This window comes from Coregonus clupeaformis, chromosome 12 (genome assembly GCF_020615455.1).
Source record: "Coregonus clupeaformis isolate EN_2021a chromosome 12, ASM2061545v1, whole genome shotgun sequence".
Classification (NCBI taxonomy): Eukaryota; Metazoa; Chordata; class Actinopteri; order Salmoniformes; family Salmonidae; genus Coregonus; species Coregonus clupeaformis.
This window is the reverse complement of record NC_059203.1, coordinates 27,833,234-27,852,790: the sequence shown is the minus strand read 5'-3', so window position 1 is coordinate 27,852,790 and position 19,557 is coordinate 27,833,234. Positions and strand designations below refer to the sequence as shown.

Genomic DNA, 19,557 nt, shown 5'->3' with positions numbered 1-19,557 from the left:
CTTATTGGGTCCAACATTTGATTCTTGCTCTCTGAGGCAACTGATATATAACAGAATATTTAGAAATTGAGTGAACATAGAAATTACTTATGTATGTTGTGACCCTTAAAGGAATAGCAGAACTGTGTTTGTTGATACACATGTTTTATATGCTCATCATTTTCATTCATTCTGCTTAGTAACACAGTCCCAACAAAACTCTCAGGAGAACAATATTGTTTACCAGAGCGGCAAAAATTGACAAATCAGTTCGATATCAGCATTATCAGCATTCAGAGCCAAGTAAATGTTGCAATTGTTTTGCTATCACTGAACCTGCGACCAAAAACAGGCTACATATGGGCAGTACCAAAACAAGTGATCTAATGATTCTGTCTCTTCGCAGCAAAATCTGCAGAGCTGGGATGGTTGTATCCCCCATATATATAACATTATATTGGTTGCAAGAATTTTGTATAATAATTTACATAGAAAAACTCTAAGTTTTGAATCCGGCATCGTTTTGTGTATCAGTTCATAAACCATGTGCCATGTAAATCGGTACATTGAAAATCTCCTCCCATCTATTTTGCAACCTCTATGGCACAGCTGTCAATTTTTTGGTCCTTAAATGAAACTGGTCTACTTTTTTTGGTCTTTAATGCAGGGCCAACAGACAACTTCCTTACCTTCTCCCCTTTCCACTTGCCTCCTCAATTGTTGCGGTAATGCTGCAATCGGTTGTAATTTTGGATAGAGCAGACATTTCCATATATTTTTGTTAACTGCATGTGTGACATTCAGTGGGGAGAACAAGTATTTGATACACTGCCGATTTTGCAGGTTTTCCTACTTACAAAGCATGTAAAGGTCTGTCATTTTTATCATAGGTACACTTCAACTGTGAGAGACGGAATCTCAAACAAAAATCCAGAAAATCACATTGTATCATTTTAAAGTAATTAATTTGCATTTTATTGCATGACATAAGTATTTGATCACCTACCAACCAGTAAGAATTTCGGCTCTCACAGACCTGTTCGTTTTTCTTTAAGAAGCCCTCCTGTTCTCCACTCATTACCTGTATTAACTGCACCTGTTTGAACTCATTACCTGTATAAAAGACACCTGTCCACACACTCAATCAAACAGACTCCAACCTCTCCACAATGGCCAAGACCAGAGAGCTGTGTAAGGACATCAGGGATGAAATTGTAGACCTGCACAAGGCTGGGATGGGCTACAGGACAATAGGCAAGCAGCTTGGTGAGAAGGCAACAACTGTTGGCGCAATTATTAGAAAATTGGAAGAAGTTCAAGATGACGGTCAATCACCCTCGGTCTGGGGCTCCATGCAAGATCTCACCTCGTGGGGCATCAATGATCATGAGGAAGGTGAGGGATCAGCCCAGAACTACATGGCAGGACCTGGTCAATGACCTAAAGAGAGCTGGGACCACAGTCTCAAATAAAACCATTAGTAACACACTATGCCGTCATGGATTAAAATCCTGCAGCGCACGCAAGGTCCCCCTGCTCAAGCCAGCGCATGTCCAGGCCCGTCTGAAGTTTGCCAATGACCATCTGGATGATCCAGAGGAGGAATGGGAGAAGGTCATGTGGTCTGATGAGACAAAAATAGAGCTTTTTGGTCTAAACTCCACTCGCCGTGTTTGGAGGAAGAAGAAGGATGAGTACAACCCCAAGAACACCATCCCAACCGTGAAGCATGGAGGTGGAAACATCATTCTTTGGGGATGCTTTTCTGCAAAGGGGACAGGACAACTGCACCGTATTGAGGGGAGGATGGATGGGGACATGTATCGCGAGATCTTGGCCAACAACCTCCTTCCCTCAGTAAGAGCATTGAAGATGGGTCGTGGCTGGGTCTTCCAGCATGACAACAACCCGAAACACACAGCCAGGGCAACTAAGGAGTGGCTCCGTAAGAAGCATCTCAAGGTCCTGGAGTGGCCTAGCCAGTCTCCAGATCTGAACCCAATAGAAAATCTTTGGAGGGAGCTGAAAGTCCATATTGCCCAGCGACTGCCCCGAAACCTGAAGGATCTGGAGAAGGTCTGTATGGAGGAGTGGGCCAAAATCCCTGCTGCAGTGTGTGCAAACCTGGTCAAGACCTACAGGAAACGTATGATCTCTGTAATTGCAAACAAAGGTTTCTGTACCAAATATTAAGTTCTGGTTTTCTGATGTATCAAATACTTATGTCATGCAATAAAATGCAAATTAATAACTTAACATTTTTCTGGATTTTTGTTTTCGATTCCGTCTCTCACAGTTGAAGTGTACCTATGATAAAAATTACAGACCTCTACATGCTTTGTAAGTAGGAAAACCTGCAAAATCGGCAGTGTATCAAATACTTGTTCTCCCCACTGTATGTGTGTCTGTGTTCTTTTCTCCAGATTCTCTTTCAGAGAATAACAAACGACAGAAAAAATATATAACATTTCATCCATGTCTGTTGTTATATAGACTTTCATAGTCCTTATCATTATTGTGTTTTACAAGGCAATATGCTGGGAAACAGTTAGCATATTGTAACTGTCTGTCATGAAGTAGACAAAGGAAAAGAGGGAATCATAAGTATTCACCTCCCTTGGATTTTTAGAATTTTTTTTGTTGCTCTACAAAGTGGGATTCAAATAGATTACACATTTTTTGTAATTGATCTACACAAAATACTCCATAATGTCAAAGTGAAAAGACAATTCTACAAATTTGTACAAATTAATAAAAACGAAACTAAAATATTGTCGTTGCATACGTATTCACCCCCTTCGTTTAGGCAAGCCTAAATTAGTTCAGGAGTAAAATTTGGCTTAACAAATCACATAATAAGTTACATGGACTCACTCTGTGTGAAATAATAGGGGTTGACTACCACTTTCATAGATGCTAACTGCTTTAGCTAACGCTAACTCCTTTTTGCACTAACTCTTTCGGCTCACCACATACGCTGCTGTTACTGTTATTATCTATCCCGTTGCCTAGTCACTTTATTCCTACCTATATGTACATACCTACCTCAATTACCTCGTACCGCTAAACATCGACTCGGTACTGGTACCCCATGTATACAGACAAGTTACTCATTGTGTATTTATTCCTTGTGTTATTATTTTTCTATTTATTCCTATTTATTTTTCTACTATTTATCTTTTCTTTCTGCATTGTTGGGAAGGGCCCGTCAGTAAGCATTTCACTGTTAGTGTACATCTGTTGTTTACAAAGCATGTGACAAACCAAATTTGATTTGATTATTGACAATAGTATCTTCTGACAGGGGGTTTTGTTAAGAGTCTGGACGCTTTCTGAAAACATTAACACACATCACTTACGGTACGGTTTTGGACACATAAGGAACGTATCTTTCATATCAGCGAGAAATCATATTTTTAAATTACTACACACCTTTATAGGGTTAGGGTTCCCACACGGCCATATTTCCATGTTACAGCGCTTGTTTACGGAAAACAGACGGAAGACAGAGTGTACTACCTGTGCTAATTAGCTATCTTCGTGTCCGAACACCTGTGTGTAAACGAAAGACAGATGCCAAAAACATGTTGTCACTGAAAAATACTGTCGGCTGCAACTGTGTTAAAACCGGTTAAGACAGTGTACAGTAAGTAGCAATGTGCATGCCCTGCCCACCTGAAGATCTGTCTTTTTCAGCCATCTTTCCTGTGTTTGAAGGGTGCAAAATCCACTTGTCACTTAAATCTCACTGGATTGATTGCTTTCATTTTACTCCTGCGACTCTTTCATACTCTTGCTTGTGTGATATTATGTCTGATCTCGCAAATAATGTAAAGTATAGATAGGTGTAATCTCGAGCCAAGTTGATTTTTTATCTAAGGATATCCTGCTAATGACACACTTGTTGAATTATGCAACAGAACGTGACAACAACAGTAATTCATGAGGCAGTCTAGACAGTGCAGGTAACCTGACAGAGCTTGAGAGGATCTGCAGAGAAGAATGGGAGAAACTCCCCAACTACAGGTGTTCCAAGTTGTAGCATCATACCCAAGAAGACTTGAGGCTGTAATCACTGCCAAAGGTTCTTCAACAAAGAACTGAGTAAAGGGTCTGAATACTTATGTAAATGTGATATTTCCGTTTTCTAAAAAAACTGTTTTTGCTTTGTCATTATGGGGTATTGTGTGTAGATTCATGACGATTTTTGAAATGTTAATCCATTTTAGAATAAGGCTGTAACGTAGCAAAATGTGGAGAAAGTCAAGGGGTCTGAATACTTTCTGAATGCACTGTATATGAGTGCATTCTAAGAAAAACAGGTGACATTTTACGATGAATGTAATACCTGAATTCCCACCAAAATCCCTGAACGTTATTTGTCTGTGCCAGTAAAATGCTTTATGTGCTGTAATTCAGTCAATATCTGATCGATTTACAAAATTCCAAAAGTTTGGAGTATCTTCATCCATTGTCCAACTGTTGCATTTATTTGAATTGTTTTAAAAATCTTTTAACAATTTTTATGACCATTGCTAATAGTAAGGCGGGAGGTAAGCTGTTACCAATGGTCATACATTTATTTTTAAAGATTTTTGGACAATGGATGAAGATACTCCAAACTTTTTGAATTTTGTAAATCGATCAGATTTATATGGTGTCGAGTAAAGCTTAAACCATGTATTTAGATTGTAGGTAGGTAGGTAGGTAGGTATTGTAGTTAGGTATTGTAGGTAGTTTATCTAGGTAGTTATTGTAGGTTATTGTAGGTAATTATTGTAGGTAAGTATTGTATTCGGCTGAGCCCGGTGAAGCACGAGGCTAGCTAACCAATAAAGCTAGCTAGCTAGCGGGTAGCTACTGGTAACTATTAGCAACTGTGGATACAGTGAGGGAAAAAAGTATTTGATCCCCTGCTGATTTTGTACGATTGCCCACTGACAAAGAAATGATCAGTCTATCATTTTAATGGTAGGTTTATTTGAACAGTGAGAGACAGAGTAACAACAAAAAAATCCAGAAAAACGCATGTCAAAAATTTTATACATTGATTTGCATTTTAATGAGGGAAATAAGTATTTGACCCCCTCTCAATCAGAAAGATTTCTGGCTCCCAGGTGTCTTTTATACAGGTAACGAGCTGAGATTAGGAGCACACTCTTAAAGGGAGTGCTCCTATTCTCAGCTTGTTACCTGTATAAAAGACACCTGTCCACAGAAGCAATCAATCAATCAGATTCCAAACTCTCCACCATGGCCAAGACCAAAGAGCTCTCCAAGGATGTCAGGGACAAGATTGTAGACCTACACAAGGCTGGGATGGGCTACAAGACCATTGCCAAGCAGCTTGGTGAGAAGGTGACAACAGTTGGTGCGATTATTCGCAAATGGAAGAAACACAAAATAACTGTCAATCTCCCTCTGCTTGGGGCTCAATGCAAGATCTCACCTCGTGCAGTTGCAATGATCATGAGAACGGTGAGGAATCAGCCCAGAACTACACGGGAGGATCTTGTCAATGACCTCAAGGCAGCTAGGACCATGGTCACCAAGAAAACAATTGGTAACACACTACGCCGTGAAGGACTGAAATCCTGCAGCGCCCACAAGGTCACCCTGCTCAAGAAAGCACATATACATGCCCGTCTGAAGTTTGCCAATGAACATCTGAATGATTCAGAGGAGAACTGGGTGAAAGTGTTGTGGTCAGATGAGACCAAAATCGAGCTCTTTGGCATCAACTCAACTCGCGTGTTTGGAGGAGGAGGAATGCTGCCTATGACCCCAAGAACACCATCCCCACCGTCAAACATGGAGGTGGAAACATTATGCTTTGGAGGTGTTTTTCTGCTAAGGGGACAGGACAACTTCACCGCATCAAAGGGACGATGGACGGGGCCATATACCATCAAATCTTGGGTGAGAACCTCCTTCCCTCAGCCAGGGCATTGAAAAAGGGTCGTGGATGGGTATTCCAGCATGACAATGACCCAAAACACACGGCCAAGGCAACAAAGGAGTGGCTCAAGAGGAAGCACATTAAGGTCCTAGAGTGGCCTAGCCAGTCTCCAGACCTTAATCCCATAGAAAATCTCTGGAGGGAGCTGAAGGTTCGAGTTGCCAAACATCAGCCTCGAAACCTTAATGACTTGGAGAATATCTACAAAGAGGAGTGGAACAAAATCCCTCCTGAGATGTGTGCAAACCTGGTGGCCAACTACAAGAAACGTCTGACCACTGTGATTGCCAACAAGGGTTTTGCCACCAAGTACTAAGGCGTGTTTTGCAGAGGGGTCAAATACTTATTTCCCTCATTAAAATGCAAATCAATTTATAACATTTTTGACATGCGTTTTTCTGGATTTTGTTGTTGTTATTCTGTCTCTCACTGTTCAAATAAACCTGCCATTAAAATTATAGACTGATCATGTCTTTGTCAGTGGGCAAACGTACAAAATCAGCAGGGGATCAAATACTTTTTTCCCTCACTGTAACAAGATTCAACAACTGAGACATAAACTGAACAAGTTCCACAGACATGTGACTAACATAAATTGAATAATGTGTCCCTGAACAAAGGGGGGGTCAAAATAATCAAAAGTAACAGTCAGTATCTGGTGTGGTCACCAGCTGCATTAAGTACTGCAGTGCATCTCCTCCTCATGGACTGCACCAGATTTGCCAGTTCTTGCTGTGAGATGTTACCCCACTCTTCCACCAAGGCACCTGCAAGTTCCCGGACATTTCTGGGGGGAATGGCCCTAGCCCTCACCCTCCAATCCAACAGGTCCCAGACGTGCTCAATGGAATTGAGATCTGGGCTCTTCGCTGGCCATGGCAGAACACTGACATTCCTGTCTTGCAGGAAATCACGCACAGAACGAGCAGTATGGCTGGTGGCATTGTCATGCTGGAGGGTCATGTCAGGATGAGCCTGCAGGAAGGGTACCACATGAGGGAGGAGTAACGTCTTCCCTGTAACGCACAGCGTTGAGATTGCCTGCAATGACAACAAGCTCAGTCCGATGATGCTGTGACACACAGCCCCAGAGCATGACGAACCCTCCTCCTCCTAATCGATCCCGCTCCAGAGTACAGGCCTCGGTGTAATGCTAATTTCTATGACGATAAACGCGAATCCGACCATCACCCCTGGTGAGACAAAACCGCGACTTGTCAGTGAAGAGCACTTTCTGCCAGTCCTGTCTGGTCCAGCGATGGTGGGTTTGTGCCCATAGGCGACGTTGTTGCTGGTGATGTCTGGTGAGGACCTGCCTTACAACAGGCCTACAAGCCCTCAGTCCAGCCTCTCTCAGCCTATTGCGGACAGTCTGAGCACTGATGGAGGGATTGTGCGTTCCTGGTGTAACTTGGGCAGTTGTTGTTGCCATCCTGTACCTGTCACGCAGGTGTGATGTTCGGATGTACAGGTCCTGTGCAGGTGTTGTTACACGTGGTCTGCCACTGCGAGGACGATCAGCTGTCCGTCCTGTCTCCCTGTAGCGCTGTCTTAGGTGTCTCACAGTACAGACATTGCAATTTATTGCCCTGGCCACATCTGCAGTCCTCATGCCTCCTTGCAGCATGCCTAAGGCACGTTCCCGCAGATGAGCAGGGACCCTGGGCATCTTTCTTTTGGTGTATTTCAGAGTCAGTAGAAAGGCCTCTTTAGTGTCCTAAGTTTTCATAACTGTGACCTTAATTGCCTACCGTCTGTAAGCTGTTAGTGTCTTAAGGACCGTTCCACAGGTGCATGTTCATTAATTGTTTATGGTTCATTGAACAAGCATGGGAAACAGTGTTTAAACCTTTTACAATGAAGATCTGTGAAGTTATTTGGATTTTTACGAATGATCTTTGACAGGGTCCTGAAAAAGGGACGTGTCTTTTTTGCTGAGTTTACATACAACATTTGTATAAAACTTGCATTTAATTAAATTACAGATGCGTACATCCCTCTGTGTCGTCTGTACACTCCCAATTCCTCCCTCTCTCTCTTTCCTTCTCACCCCTCCCTTCTTTATCTCTCCTTCTCAGTATTCTTTAGTGCACAGCAGACCATAACATAGCATGGCTAAGCATGACAGACCAAAGTCATACGACAACTGGCAAGTCGAAAAATACATTTTATTCAACCAATAATAAACATAGGGACTCAGAATATCATTCATTAGATAAAACAAGATACAACTAACACCCAAAGGCCTGTCAGAGTAAAGGCTATTGAGTGAGTTGTATGATTGTATGCTTCTAAATACTCTAGATTCCGTAATAAAACTGTTACTATAATTAATGTATAAGAAAAAAAATGTTATTGTTATATCTTGTATATATTGTCAATATATATAGTCAATATGACCATACAGTGGGGGAAAAAGTATTTAGTCAGACACCAATTGTGCAAGTTCTCCCACTTAAAAAGATGAGAGAGGCCTGTAATTTTCATCATAGGTACACGTAAACTATGACAGACAAAATGAGAAAAAAAAATCCAGAAAATCACATTGTAGGATTTTTAATGAATTTATTTGCAAATTATGGTGGAAAATAAGTATTTGGTCAATAACAAAAGTTTCTCAATACTTTGTTATATACCCTTTGTTGGCAATGACACAGGTCAAACGTTTTCTGTAAGTCTTCACAAGGTTTTCACACACTGTTGCTGGTATTTTGGCCCATTCCTCCATGCAGATCTCCTCTAGAGCAGTGATGTTTTGGGGCTGTCGCTGGGCAACACAGACTTTCAACTCCCTCCAAAGATTTTCTATGGGGTTGAGATCTGGAGACTGGCTAGGCCACTCCAGGACCTTGAAATGCTTCTTACGAAGCCACTCCTTCGTTGCCCGGGCGGTGTGTTTGGGATCATTGTCATGCTGAAAGACCCAGCCACGTTTCATCTTCAATGCCCTTGCTGATGGAAGGAGGTTTTCACTCAAAATCTCACGATACATGGCCCCATTCATTCTTTCCTTTACACGGATCAGTCGTCCTGGTCCCTTTGCAGAAAAACAGCCCCAAAGCTTGATGTTTCCACCCCCATGCTTCACAGTATGTATGGTGTTCTTTGGATGCAACTCAGCATTCTTTGTCCTCCAAACACGACGAGTTGAGTTTTTACCAAAAAGTTCTATTTTGGTTTCATCTGACCATATGACATTCTCCCAATCCTCTTCTGGATCATCCAAATGCACTCTAGCAAACTTCAGACGGGCCTGGACATGTACTGGCTTAAGCAGGGGGACACGTCTTGCACTGCAGGATTTGAGTCCCTGGCGGCGTAGTGTGTTACTGATGGTAGGCTTTGTTACTTTGGTCCCAGCTCTCTGCAGGTCATTCACTAGGTCCTGTGGGATTTTTGCTCACCGTTCTTGTGATCATTTTGACCCCACGGGGTGAGATCTTGCGTGGAGCCCCAGATCGAGGGAGATTATCAGTGGTCTTGTATGTCTTCCATTTCCTAATAATTGCTCCCACAGTTGATTTCTTCAAACCAAGCTGCTTACCTATTGCAGATTCAGTCTTCCCAGCCTGGTGCAGGTCTACAATTTTGTTTCTGGTGTCCTTTGACAGCTCTTTGGTATTGGCCATAGTGGAGTTTGGAGTGTGACTGTTTGAGGTTGTGGACAGGTGTCTTTTATACTGATAACAAGTTCAAACAGGTGCCATTAATACAGGTAACGAGTGGAGGACAGAGGAGCCTCTTAAAGAAGAAGTTACAGGTCTGTGAGAGCCAGAAATCTTGCTTGTTTGTAGGTGACCAAATACTTATTTTCCACCATAATTTGCAAATAAATTCATAAAAAATCCTACAATGTGATTTTCAGGAATTTTTTTCCTCAATTTGTCTGTCATAGTTGACGTGTACCTATGATGAAAATTACAGGCCTCTCTCATCTTTTTAAGTGGGAGAACTTGCACAATTGGTGGCTGACTAAATACATTTTTTCCCCACTGTATGCATGGCATGCAATTGTATCACACAAACACGTTTAGGGTTTGGTCGTCATGGAGACTATTTGGAAAACATGGGCGTCTGTATGATAGAATTAAGCAATAAGGCCCGGGGGGGGTATACTACCACAAACCCAAGGTGCTATTGCTATTATAAACTGGTTACCAACATAAATAGAACAGTAAACAAGTATTTTTGCATCATACCAGTGGTATATTTTCTTATATAGACACGTCTGAAATGCTGTTTCAGCCAATCAGCAGCCAGGACCCAAATTACCCGGTTTATACCCGAGGAGGTGTGGTATATGGCCAATATACCACGGCTAAGGGCTGTTCTTATGCACTACACAAAGCGGAGTGCCTGGATACAGCCCTTAGCCTTGGTATATTGGCCATATACCACAATCCCTCCGAGGTGCCTTATTGCTATTATAAACTGGTTGCCAACTTAATTAGACCAGTAAAAATGATTATTTTTGTCATACCCGTGGTATACCACGGCTTTCAGCATTCAGGGCTCGAACCACCCAGCTTATACAGTACTTATACTGATTTTATAGATTTAAAAAGTTGTTTGGAAAGATTGAAAGAATGGGGAAAATAAACAGTATGGAAAAAAATTGAGCACTTTTACATACCCAAACAAACAGAATATTCTAAATTGTTGTTTTTTTACACACAAGAAAAACACTATATGAAAGTCAAAAGTAAGATCATCTCAAATATAGATACACTACAGTTTTACTGCAATTACAGGATGAAGGTCAAAACATTACTCAGTCACAAGGGATGATAATCATCATTTTAATAGTAAAAACATAACAATCAAGTAAAAAAAATCTAAAATGCATCCAAACACACTTATTCACCATGCATCATTTTGCTATTTATATCAACGAAATACTTAAAAACAAACATGGATTTCAAGAAACTCAGGTTACCTGACGTATTTCTGATAATTGTTTATTTCAAGTAGACTATTTTCTGTCAGCCAACCAACAGCAGGACAGAAAGAAGGACACCATTTTCCCTTTGGTACTCTGCCTGACCAACAGCTCAACACAACACACTCATCAGACTGACTCATCACCTCAAAATAGGTTCGGGAATAAAAAAAACAATACTTATAGGAACACACTCTATCTCAATAAGTCTTTCTGTGATTCCCTGCATCCTATTTCCTCACCTCAACCATATTGGAGGAGAAGGTCCACAATGGGAGGAATCAAGGAAAAACTCATTGAGAAAGAGCCATAGAAAACTGCACATTAGAATTCTCTCCTCCTCCCCCAACCTCCTCTTCTTCTTTTCCTTCCTTCATTCTCCCCCGTCTCTCTGCTGTCTGACTGGAGAACACCACTCCCTGAACTGCACTCACTGTTGGAGTCCGCACCTAGTGAGACAGGGAGAGAGAGTAAGAATAGGTAGAGGCCGCACTTAGGGAGAAAAATACATGGGGAGAACAAGTAAGACTAAGGAGAGTGCACACCTTTTTGTTGGCACTGTGTTACTAAGCAGAATCAATGAAAATGATGAGCATATAAAACATGTCAATCAACAAACACAGACCACAGACAGACAGACAGGACACATAGACAGACAGATAGATAAGAGAGCTAGATAGATAAGACAGTAAGAAAGACAGACTAGACAAGACATATAGACAGATAGATAGACAAGACATATAGGCAAGACATATAGACAAGACATATAGACAGATAGATAGACAAGACATATAGGCAAGACATATAGACAAGACATATAGACAGATAGACAAGACATATAGGCAAGACATATAGACAAGACATATAGACAGATAGATAGACAAGACATATAGGCAAGACAGATAGATAGACAAGACATATAGACAGACAGACAGATAAGGCATATAGACAGACAGACAGATAAGGCATATAGACAGATAAGACAGATAGACAGATAAGACATATAGACAGCCAGATAGAGACAGACAGACAGACAGACAGATATACAGATAAGACAGTAAGAAAGACAGACAAGACCTACAGACATTCAAGACATAAGGACAGACAGACAAGACAGATAGATAGATGGACATATAGACAGACAGACAGACAGACAGGACATATAGATAGACAGACAGCCAGATAGAGACAGACAAGACATACAGACAGGACATATAGACAGATGGATAGATAGACAGGACATATAGACAGACAGCCAGATAGAGAGAGACAAGAAAGACATATAGACAGACAGACAGACAGATAGAGACAGACAGACAAGACATATAGATAGACAAGACAGACATATAGACAGATGATAGACAGACAGACAAGACATATAGAGAGATAGATAGACAGACAGAAAGACAAACAGATAAGACATAAACAGATAGACAGACAGACAACACCCCGAGGTGCCTTATTGCTATGATAAACTAGTAGCCAACTTAATTAGACCAGTAAAAAGTATTGTTTTTGTCATACCCGTGGTATACAGTCTAATATACCACAGCTTTCAGCATTCAGGGCTCGAACGACCCGGCTTATACATATACATGTCACGCCCTGGCTCGGGGGACTCTCGTATGTTGAGCCAGGGTGTTAGTTTCTATGTTTTTCATTTCTATGTTGGCCAGGGTGGCTCCCAATCAGAGACGGCTGTAGCTCGTTGTCTCTGATTGGGAGTCATACTTAGGTAGCCGTTAGGCTTTCATTCGTTGTGGTTTCTTGTTCTTATTTGGTTTGTGTTAAACCGTAGACATCACATTATCGTCTGTTGTTTTGATCGTGTGATCATTCTCTAAATAAATATGTTCACCTTCAACGCTGCGCATTGGTCCTCCTCCTTAGACGATCGTGACAGAAGAAACCACCTCGACTGGATCAAGCAGCGTGACGAGGAGAGAGGATGGACTTGGGAGGAGATGAGTGCGAGTCTGGCAAGAGGGATGGAGGCCTTGGCCACGGGTAGGAGTGAAGCCCATAAATTTTTAGGGGGGCTAACGCCGTGGACGACGGGGCAGCAGGAGGCCGCCAGGTTACGGGAGTCACTGGTCACCAGGGGGAAGGAGGATGTAGAGGCACGGCGAGAGGTACTGGCGTGTGTTGCCTGTCCGGGCCGGCCTGTTCCTGATCCCCACGTAGGGCCAGTGGTGTGTGTTCCCAGTACGGTCCGGCCTGTTCCTGCTCCCCGCACCAAGTCAGTGGTGCGCTTCGTCAGCCCGGCTCGGCCCGTTCCTGCTTCCCGCACCAAGTAAGTGGTGCGCTTCGTCAGCCCGGCTCGGCCCGTTCCTGCTCCCCGCACCTAGTCAGTGGTGCGCTTCGTCAGCAAGCTCGGCCCGTTCCTGCTCCCCGCACCAAGTCAGTGGTGCGCCCGTCAGCCCGGCTCGGCCCGTTCCTGCTCCCCGCACCAAGTCAGTGGTGCGCTCGTCAGCCCGGCTCGGCCCGTTCCTGCTCCCCGCACCAAGTCAGTGGTGCGTTTCGTCAGCCCGGTTTGGCCCGCTCCTGCTCCCCGCACCAAGTCAGGGGTGCGTTTGGTCAGCCCGGCTCGGGCCGTCCTGCTCCCCACACCAAGCCAGTGGTGTGCGTCGCCAGTCCGGCACAGCCCGTGCCTGTTCCACTGGTGCCTGGTTCAGCACGGGTCAGCTGCTTCACGCCGGAGCTAGAGCAATCCGCTCCACCAGTGTGCAGTACAGCTCCGGTCAGCAGGGCCAGACCGGACCAGGGGTACTTTGGGGGGTTAGAGAGCGAGTGGGGATCATGCCCGGAGCCGGATCCGCCGCCAAGGCGGAGTGCCCACCCGGTCCCTCCCCTGTTGTGTTTGGTAGGGGGGGGTACTGTCACGCCCTGGCTCGGGGGACTCTCGTATGTTGAGCCAGGGTGTTAGTTTCTATGTTTTTCATTTCTATGTTGGCCAGGGTGGCTCCCAATCAGAGACGGCTGTAGCTCGTTGTCTCTGATTGGGAGTCATACTTAGGTAGCCGTTAGGCTTTCATTCGTTGTGGTTTCTTGTTCTTATTTGGTTTGTGTTAAACCGTAGACATCACGTTATCGTCTGTTGTTTTGATCGTGTGATCATTCTCTAAATAAATATGTTCACCTTCAACGCTGCGCATTGGTCCTCCTCCTTAGACGATCGTGACAATACAGTACTTATACTGATTTTATAGATTTTAAAAGTTATTTGGAAAGATTGAAAGGATGGGGAAAATAAACAGTATGGAAAAACATTGAGCACTTTTACATACCCAAACAAACAGAATATTCTAAATTGTTGTTTTTTTACACAAAAGAAAAACACTATATGAAAGTCAAAAGATCATCTCAAATATAGATACACTACAGTTTTACTGCAATTACAGGATGAAGGTCAAAACATTACTAAGTCACAAGGGATGATAATCATCATTTTAATAGTAAAAACATAACAATCAAGTTTTAAAAAATCTAAAACGCATCCAAACACACTTATTCACCATGCATCATTTTGCTATTTATATCAACGAAATACTTAAAAACTTCAAGAAACTCAGGTTACCTGACGTATTTCTGATAATTGTTTATTTCAAGTAGGCTATTTCTGTCAGCAACCAACAGCAGGACAGAAAGAAGGAGACCATTTTCCCTTTGGTACTCTGCCTGACCAACAGCTCAACACAACACACTCATCAGACTGAGTCATCACCTCAAAATAGGTTTGGGAATAAAAAAAACTATACTTATAGGAACACACTATGGCGCTATCTCAATAAGTCTTTCTGTGATTCCCTGCATCCTATTTCCTCACCTCAACCATATTGGAGGAGAAGGTCCACAATGGGGGGAATCAAGGAAAAACTCATTGAGAAAGAGCCATAGAAAACTGCACATTAGAATTCTCTCCTCCTCCCCCAACCTCCTCTTCTTCTTCTCCCCCACTTCATCCCCTCACTCCTCCCCCCCGGCTTTAACCCCCCTCTCCTCTGTGGTCGTCTTTAGGTGCTTGTTGCAGGGGGCGTCGCTGGCTTGCTCTGTCCCCGCCTCCTCCTCCTGTCCATCAGGGAGTTCCATGTCCAACTCCTCAAAGGAGGAGGAGCTGGTGCTCCTGTCGCTGCGGTCTTCACCTCCTCCTGTTCCTCCTCTGTCGTGTCGGAGCAGGGAGGAGACGCTGGATGGTGCTAGGGAGGTCTCTCTGCTGTCTGACAGGAGAACACCACTCCCTGAACTGCACTCACTGTTGGAGTCCGCACCTAGTGAGACAGGGAGAGAGAGTAAGAATAGGTAGAGGCCGCACTTAGGGAGAAAAATACATGGGGAGAACAAGTAAGACTAAGGAGAGTGCACACCTTTTTGTTGGCACTGTGTTACTAAGCAGAATCAATGAAAATGATGAGCATATAAAAAACATGTGTATCAACAAACACAGACCACAGACAGACAGACAGACAGGACACACAGACAGACAGACAGACAGACAGACAGACAGACAGACAGACAGACAGACAGACAGACAGACAGACAGACAGACAGACAGACAGGACATATAGACAGATAAGACAGACAGATAGACAGACAGATAAGACAGACAAGACAGATAGACAGACAGATAGATAGACAGGACATATAGATAGACAGCCAGATATACATATAGACAGGACATATAGACAGATAGATAGATAGATAGATGGATAGATAGACAGACAGAGGGGTGGCGGTCTGCGTATATTTGTAAACAACAGCTGGTGCACGAAATCTAATATTAAGGAAGTCTCGAGGTTTTGCTCGCCTGAGGTAGAGTATCTCATGATAAGCTGTAGACCACACTATTTACCAAGAGAGTTTTCATCTATATTTTACGTAGCTGTCTATTTACCACCACAAACCAATGCTGGGACTAAGACCGCACTCAATGAGCTGTATAAGGCCATAAGCAAACAGGAAAATGCAGCAAAACTTAAATCAGTTTTACCTAATTTTTACCAGCATGTTAAATGTGCAACCAGAAGAAAAAACTCTAGACCACCTTTACTCCACACACAGAGACGCGTACAAAGCTCTCCCTCGCCCTCCATTTGGCAAATCTGACCATAATTCTATCCTCCTGATTCCTGCTTACAAGCAAAAACTAAATCAGGAAGTACCAGTGACTCGATCAATAAAGAAGTGGTCAGATGACGCAGATGCTAAGCTATAGGACTGTTTTGCTAGCACAGACTGGAATATGTTCCGGGATTCTTCCGATGGCATTGAGGAGTACACCACAATAGTCACTGGCTTCATCAAAAAGTGCATTGATGACGTTGTCCCCACAGTGACCGTACGTACCAGAAGTCATGGATTACAGGCAACATCCATACTGAGCTAAAGGATAGAGCTGCCGCATTTCAAGGAGCGGGACTCTAACCTGGACACTTATAAGAAATCCTGCTATGCCCTCCAACGAACCATCAAACAGGCAAAGCATCAATACAGGACTAAGATTGAATCGTACTACACCGGCTCCGACGCTCGTCAGATGTGGCAGGGCTTGCAAACTATTACAGACTACAAAGGGAAGCACAGCCACGAGCTGCCCAGTGACACGAAACTACCAGATGAGCTAAATTACTTCTATGCTTGCTTAAAGGCAAGCAACACTGAAGCATGCATGAGAGCATCAGCTGTTCCGGACGACTGTGTGATCACTGTCTCCGTAGCCGATGTGAGCAAGACCTTTAAACAGGTCAACATTCACAAGGCCGCAGGGCAAGACGGATTACCAGGACGTGTACTCCGAGCATGCGCTGACCAACTGGCAAGTGTCTTCACTGACATTTTCAACCTGTCCCTGACTGAGTCTGTAACACCAACATGTTTCAAGCAGACCACCATAGTCCCTGTGCCCAAGAACACGAAGGTAACCTGCCTAAATGACTACAGACCCGTAGCACTCACGTCTGTAGCCATGAAGTGCTTTGAAAGGCTGGTCATGGCTCACATAAACACCATTATCCCAGAAACCCTAGACCCACTCCAATTTGCATACCACCCCAACAGATCCACAGATGATGCAATCTCTTTTGCACTCCACACTGCCCTTTCCCACCTAAACAAAAGGAACACCTACGTGAGAATGCTATTCATTGACTACAGCTCAGCGTTCAACACCATAGTGCCCTCAAAGCTCATCACTAAGCTAAGGACCCTGGGACTAAACACCTCCCTCTGCAACTGGATCCTGGACTTCCTGACGGGCCAACACGAGGTGGTAAGGGTATATAACAACACATCTGCCACGCTGATCCACAACACGGGGGCCCCTCAGGGGTGCGTGCTCAGTCCCCTCCTGTACTCCCTGTTCACTCATGACTGCATGGCCAGGCACGACTCCAACACCATCATTAAGTTTGCTGTTGACACAACAGTGGTAGGACTAATCACCAACAACGATGAGACAGCATAAAGGGAGGAGGTCAGAGACCTGGCCGTGTGGTGCCAAGAAAACAACCTCTCCCTCAACGTGATCAAGACAAAGGAGATGATTGTGCAATACAGAAAAAGGAGGACCGAGCATGCCCCCATTCTCATCGACGGGGCAGTAGTGGAGCAGGTTGAGAGCTTCAAGTTCCTTGGTGTCCAACATCACCAACAAACTATTATGGTCCAAACACACCAAGACAGTCGTGAAGAGGGCACGACAAAGCTTATTCCCCCTCAGGAGACGGAAAAGATTTGGCATGGGTCCTCAGATCCTCAAAAAGTTATACAGCTGCACCATCGAGAGCATCCTGACTAGTTGCATAACTACCTGGTATGGCAGCTGCTCGGCCTCCGACCGCAAGGCACTACAGAGGGTAGTGCGTACGGCCCAGTACATCACTGGGGCCAAGCTTCCTGCCATCCAGGACCTCTCTACCACGCGGTGTCAAATGAAGGCACTAAAAATGGTCAAAGACTCCAGCCACCCTAGTCATAGACTGTTCTCTCTGCTACCGCACGGCAAGCGGTACCGGAGCGCCAAGTCTAGGTCTAAAAGGGTCCTTAACAGCTTCTGTTTATTATCTATGCATAGTCACTTTAACTCTACCTACATGTACATATTACCTCAATTATTTTGACTTAAAATACAGCCTTGCTACTGTTATTTTACTACTGCTCTTTAATTATTTGTTCTTTCTTTTTCTTTTTTTCTCATCAATTTTTTACTTAACTCTTATTTTTCTTAAAACTGCATTGTTGGTTAAGGGCTTGTAAGTAAGCTTTACACTGTAAGGTCTACACCTGTTGTATTCGGCGCATGTGACAAATCAAATTGGATTTGATTTAATATTAAATGTTTGATTATTATTCAAATGTTTTACCCATCTACCAACAGGTGTGTGTTTGAAATTCACTGCTCGAATGAGGGACTTTACAGAGAATTGTATGTGTGGGGTACAGAGATAAGGTAGTCATAAAAAAATTATGTTAAACACTATTATTGCACACAGAGTCCATGTAACGTATTATGTGACTTGTTAAGCACATTTTTACTCATGAACTTATTTATGATTGCCATAACAAAGGGGTTGAATACATATTGACTCAAGACGTTTCAGCTTTTCATATTTTATGAATTGTAAAATGTCTAAAAACATAATTCCACTTTGACATTATGGGGTATTGTGTGTAGGCCAGTGACACAAAATCTCAATGTAATCAATTTTTACCTCTGAACACAACAAAATGTGGAAAAAGTCAAGGGGTGTGAATACTTTCTGAAAAAGTTGAGCTTTCCAAAAGTTGTATATATTATAGAGATCACTCCGTTCGGGAGGCCAGATAATTTATTTATAAATCCCATTATTGGATGGTTCGATAGGTGGGTTTCCCAAGGGTTTGCATAGGCCAGCATAGCTGAAACTGTAGAATACTGCAGAATATAGCTAGCGTAAATAAATGGAGGTGAAGAGTTGGAGAATCATTCTTCAGGTGGGTTTTTACTTTCAGAAACTGGGGGAGGTGGAGAGAGAGAGAGAGAGAGAGGGAGAGAGAGAGAAAGAGTATACTGTCTATATAATAGTGAATGTAGAAAAAAATCTATACAGTTACATATCAGGATATTATTTTTGACGATACATTGTATCGTTTTGATAATATTGCAATTTTATTTTTATTTTTTTAAATTTTATATTTTTTTCTTGTTCTCCATCTTCTTTTTAAATAGGGAGCCAATTTGTTTTCAGCACTTATTTCCATAACTGATCAAAACTCGTTTTCTCATGGCTCTCTCTTGTCCCTCCGCACAGACATATGGTGAACAATATGTTTAGAACATTGAATCGCAATACATATCGTATTGGCACCTAAGTATCGTGAATATCGTATCGTGAGGTCCCTGGCAATTCCCAGCCCTACTATCTAACCCCTACATTACTGGTTGTTACCATGTTATAACTGCTATTCTGGCAGATTGTTAATTAACACTGGCAGCACCATCACCAGATTAGGGCTGCGTGTCTGCATCCCAAATGGCACCCTATTCCCTATGTAGTGCTATATCTAAGAACTACTTTACTTTCTGAGCTGAGCCGTCACGTGTGACTCGGCGGGAACTCAAGACCATTCAAACTTCTTCTCAGTGTTAATTAAGGGGTCCTATAGGCAGCCAACATAGCACTTTTTAATTGGACCTGATCATGTT

At 43.1% G+C, this 19,557-nt stretch overlaps 1 protein-coding gene across 1 annotated transcript in view; it reads right to left on the bottom strand.

Annotated features, from left to right (window-relative positions):
- Positions 1 to 14,298: 14,298 nt before the first annotated feature.
- LOC121578150 (testis-expressed protein 264 homolog) overlaps positions 14,299 to 19,557 on the bottom strand; it is a 120,555-nt gene continuing 115,296 nt past the window's right edge. The window contains exon 4 of the mRNA XM_041892303.2: positions 14,299 to 15,145. Coding sequence (XP_041748237.1) covers positions 14,844 to 15,145 — 302 coding nt within the window. The 3' untranslated portion in view covers positions 14,299 to 14,843. The remainder of the gene's footprint in view (positions 15,146 to 19,557) is intronic.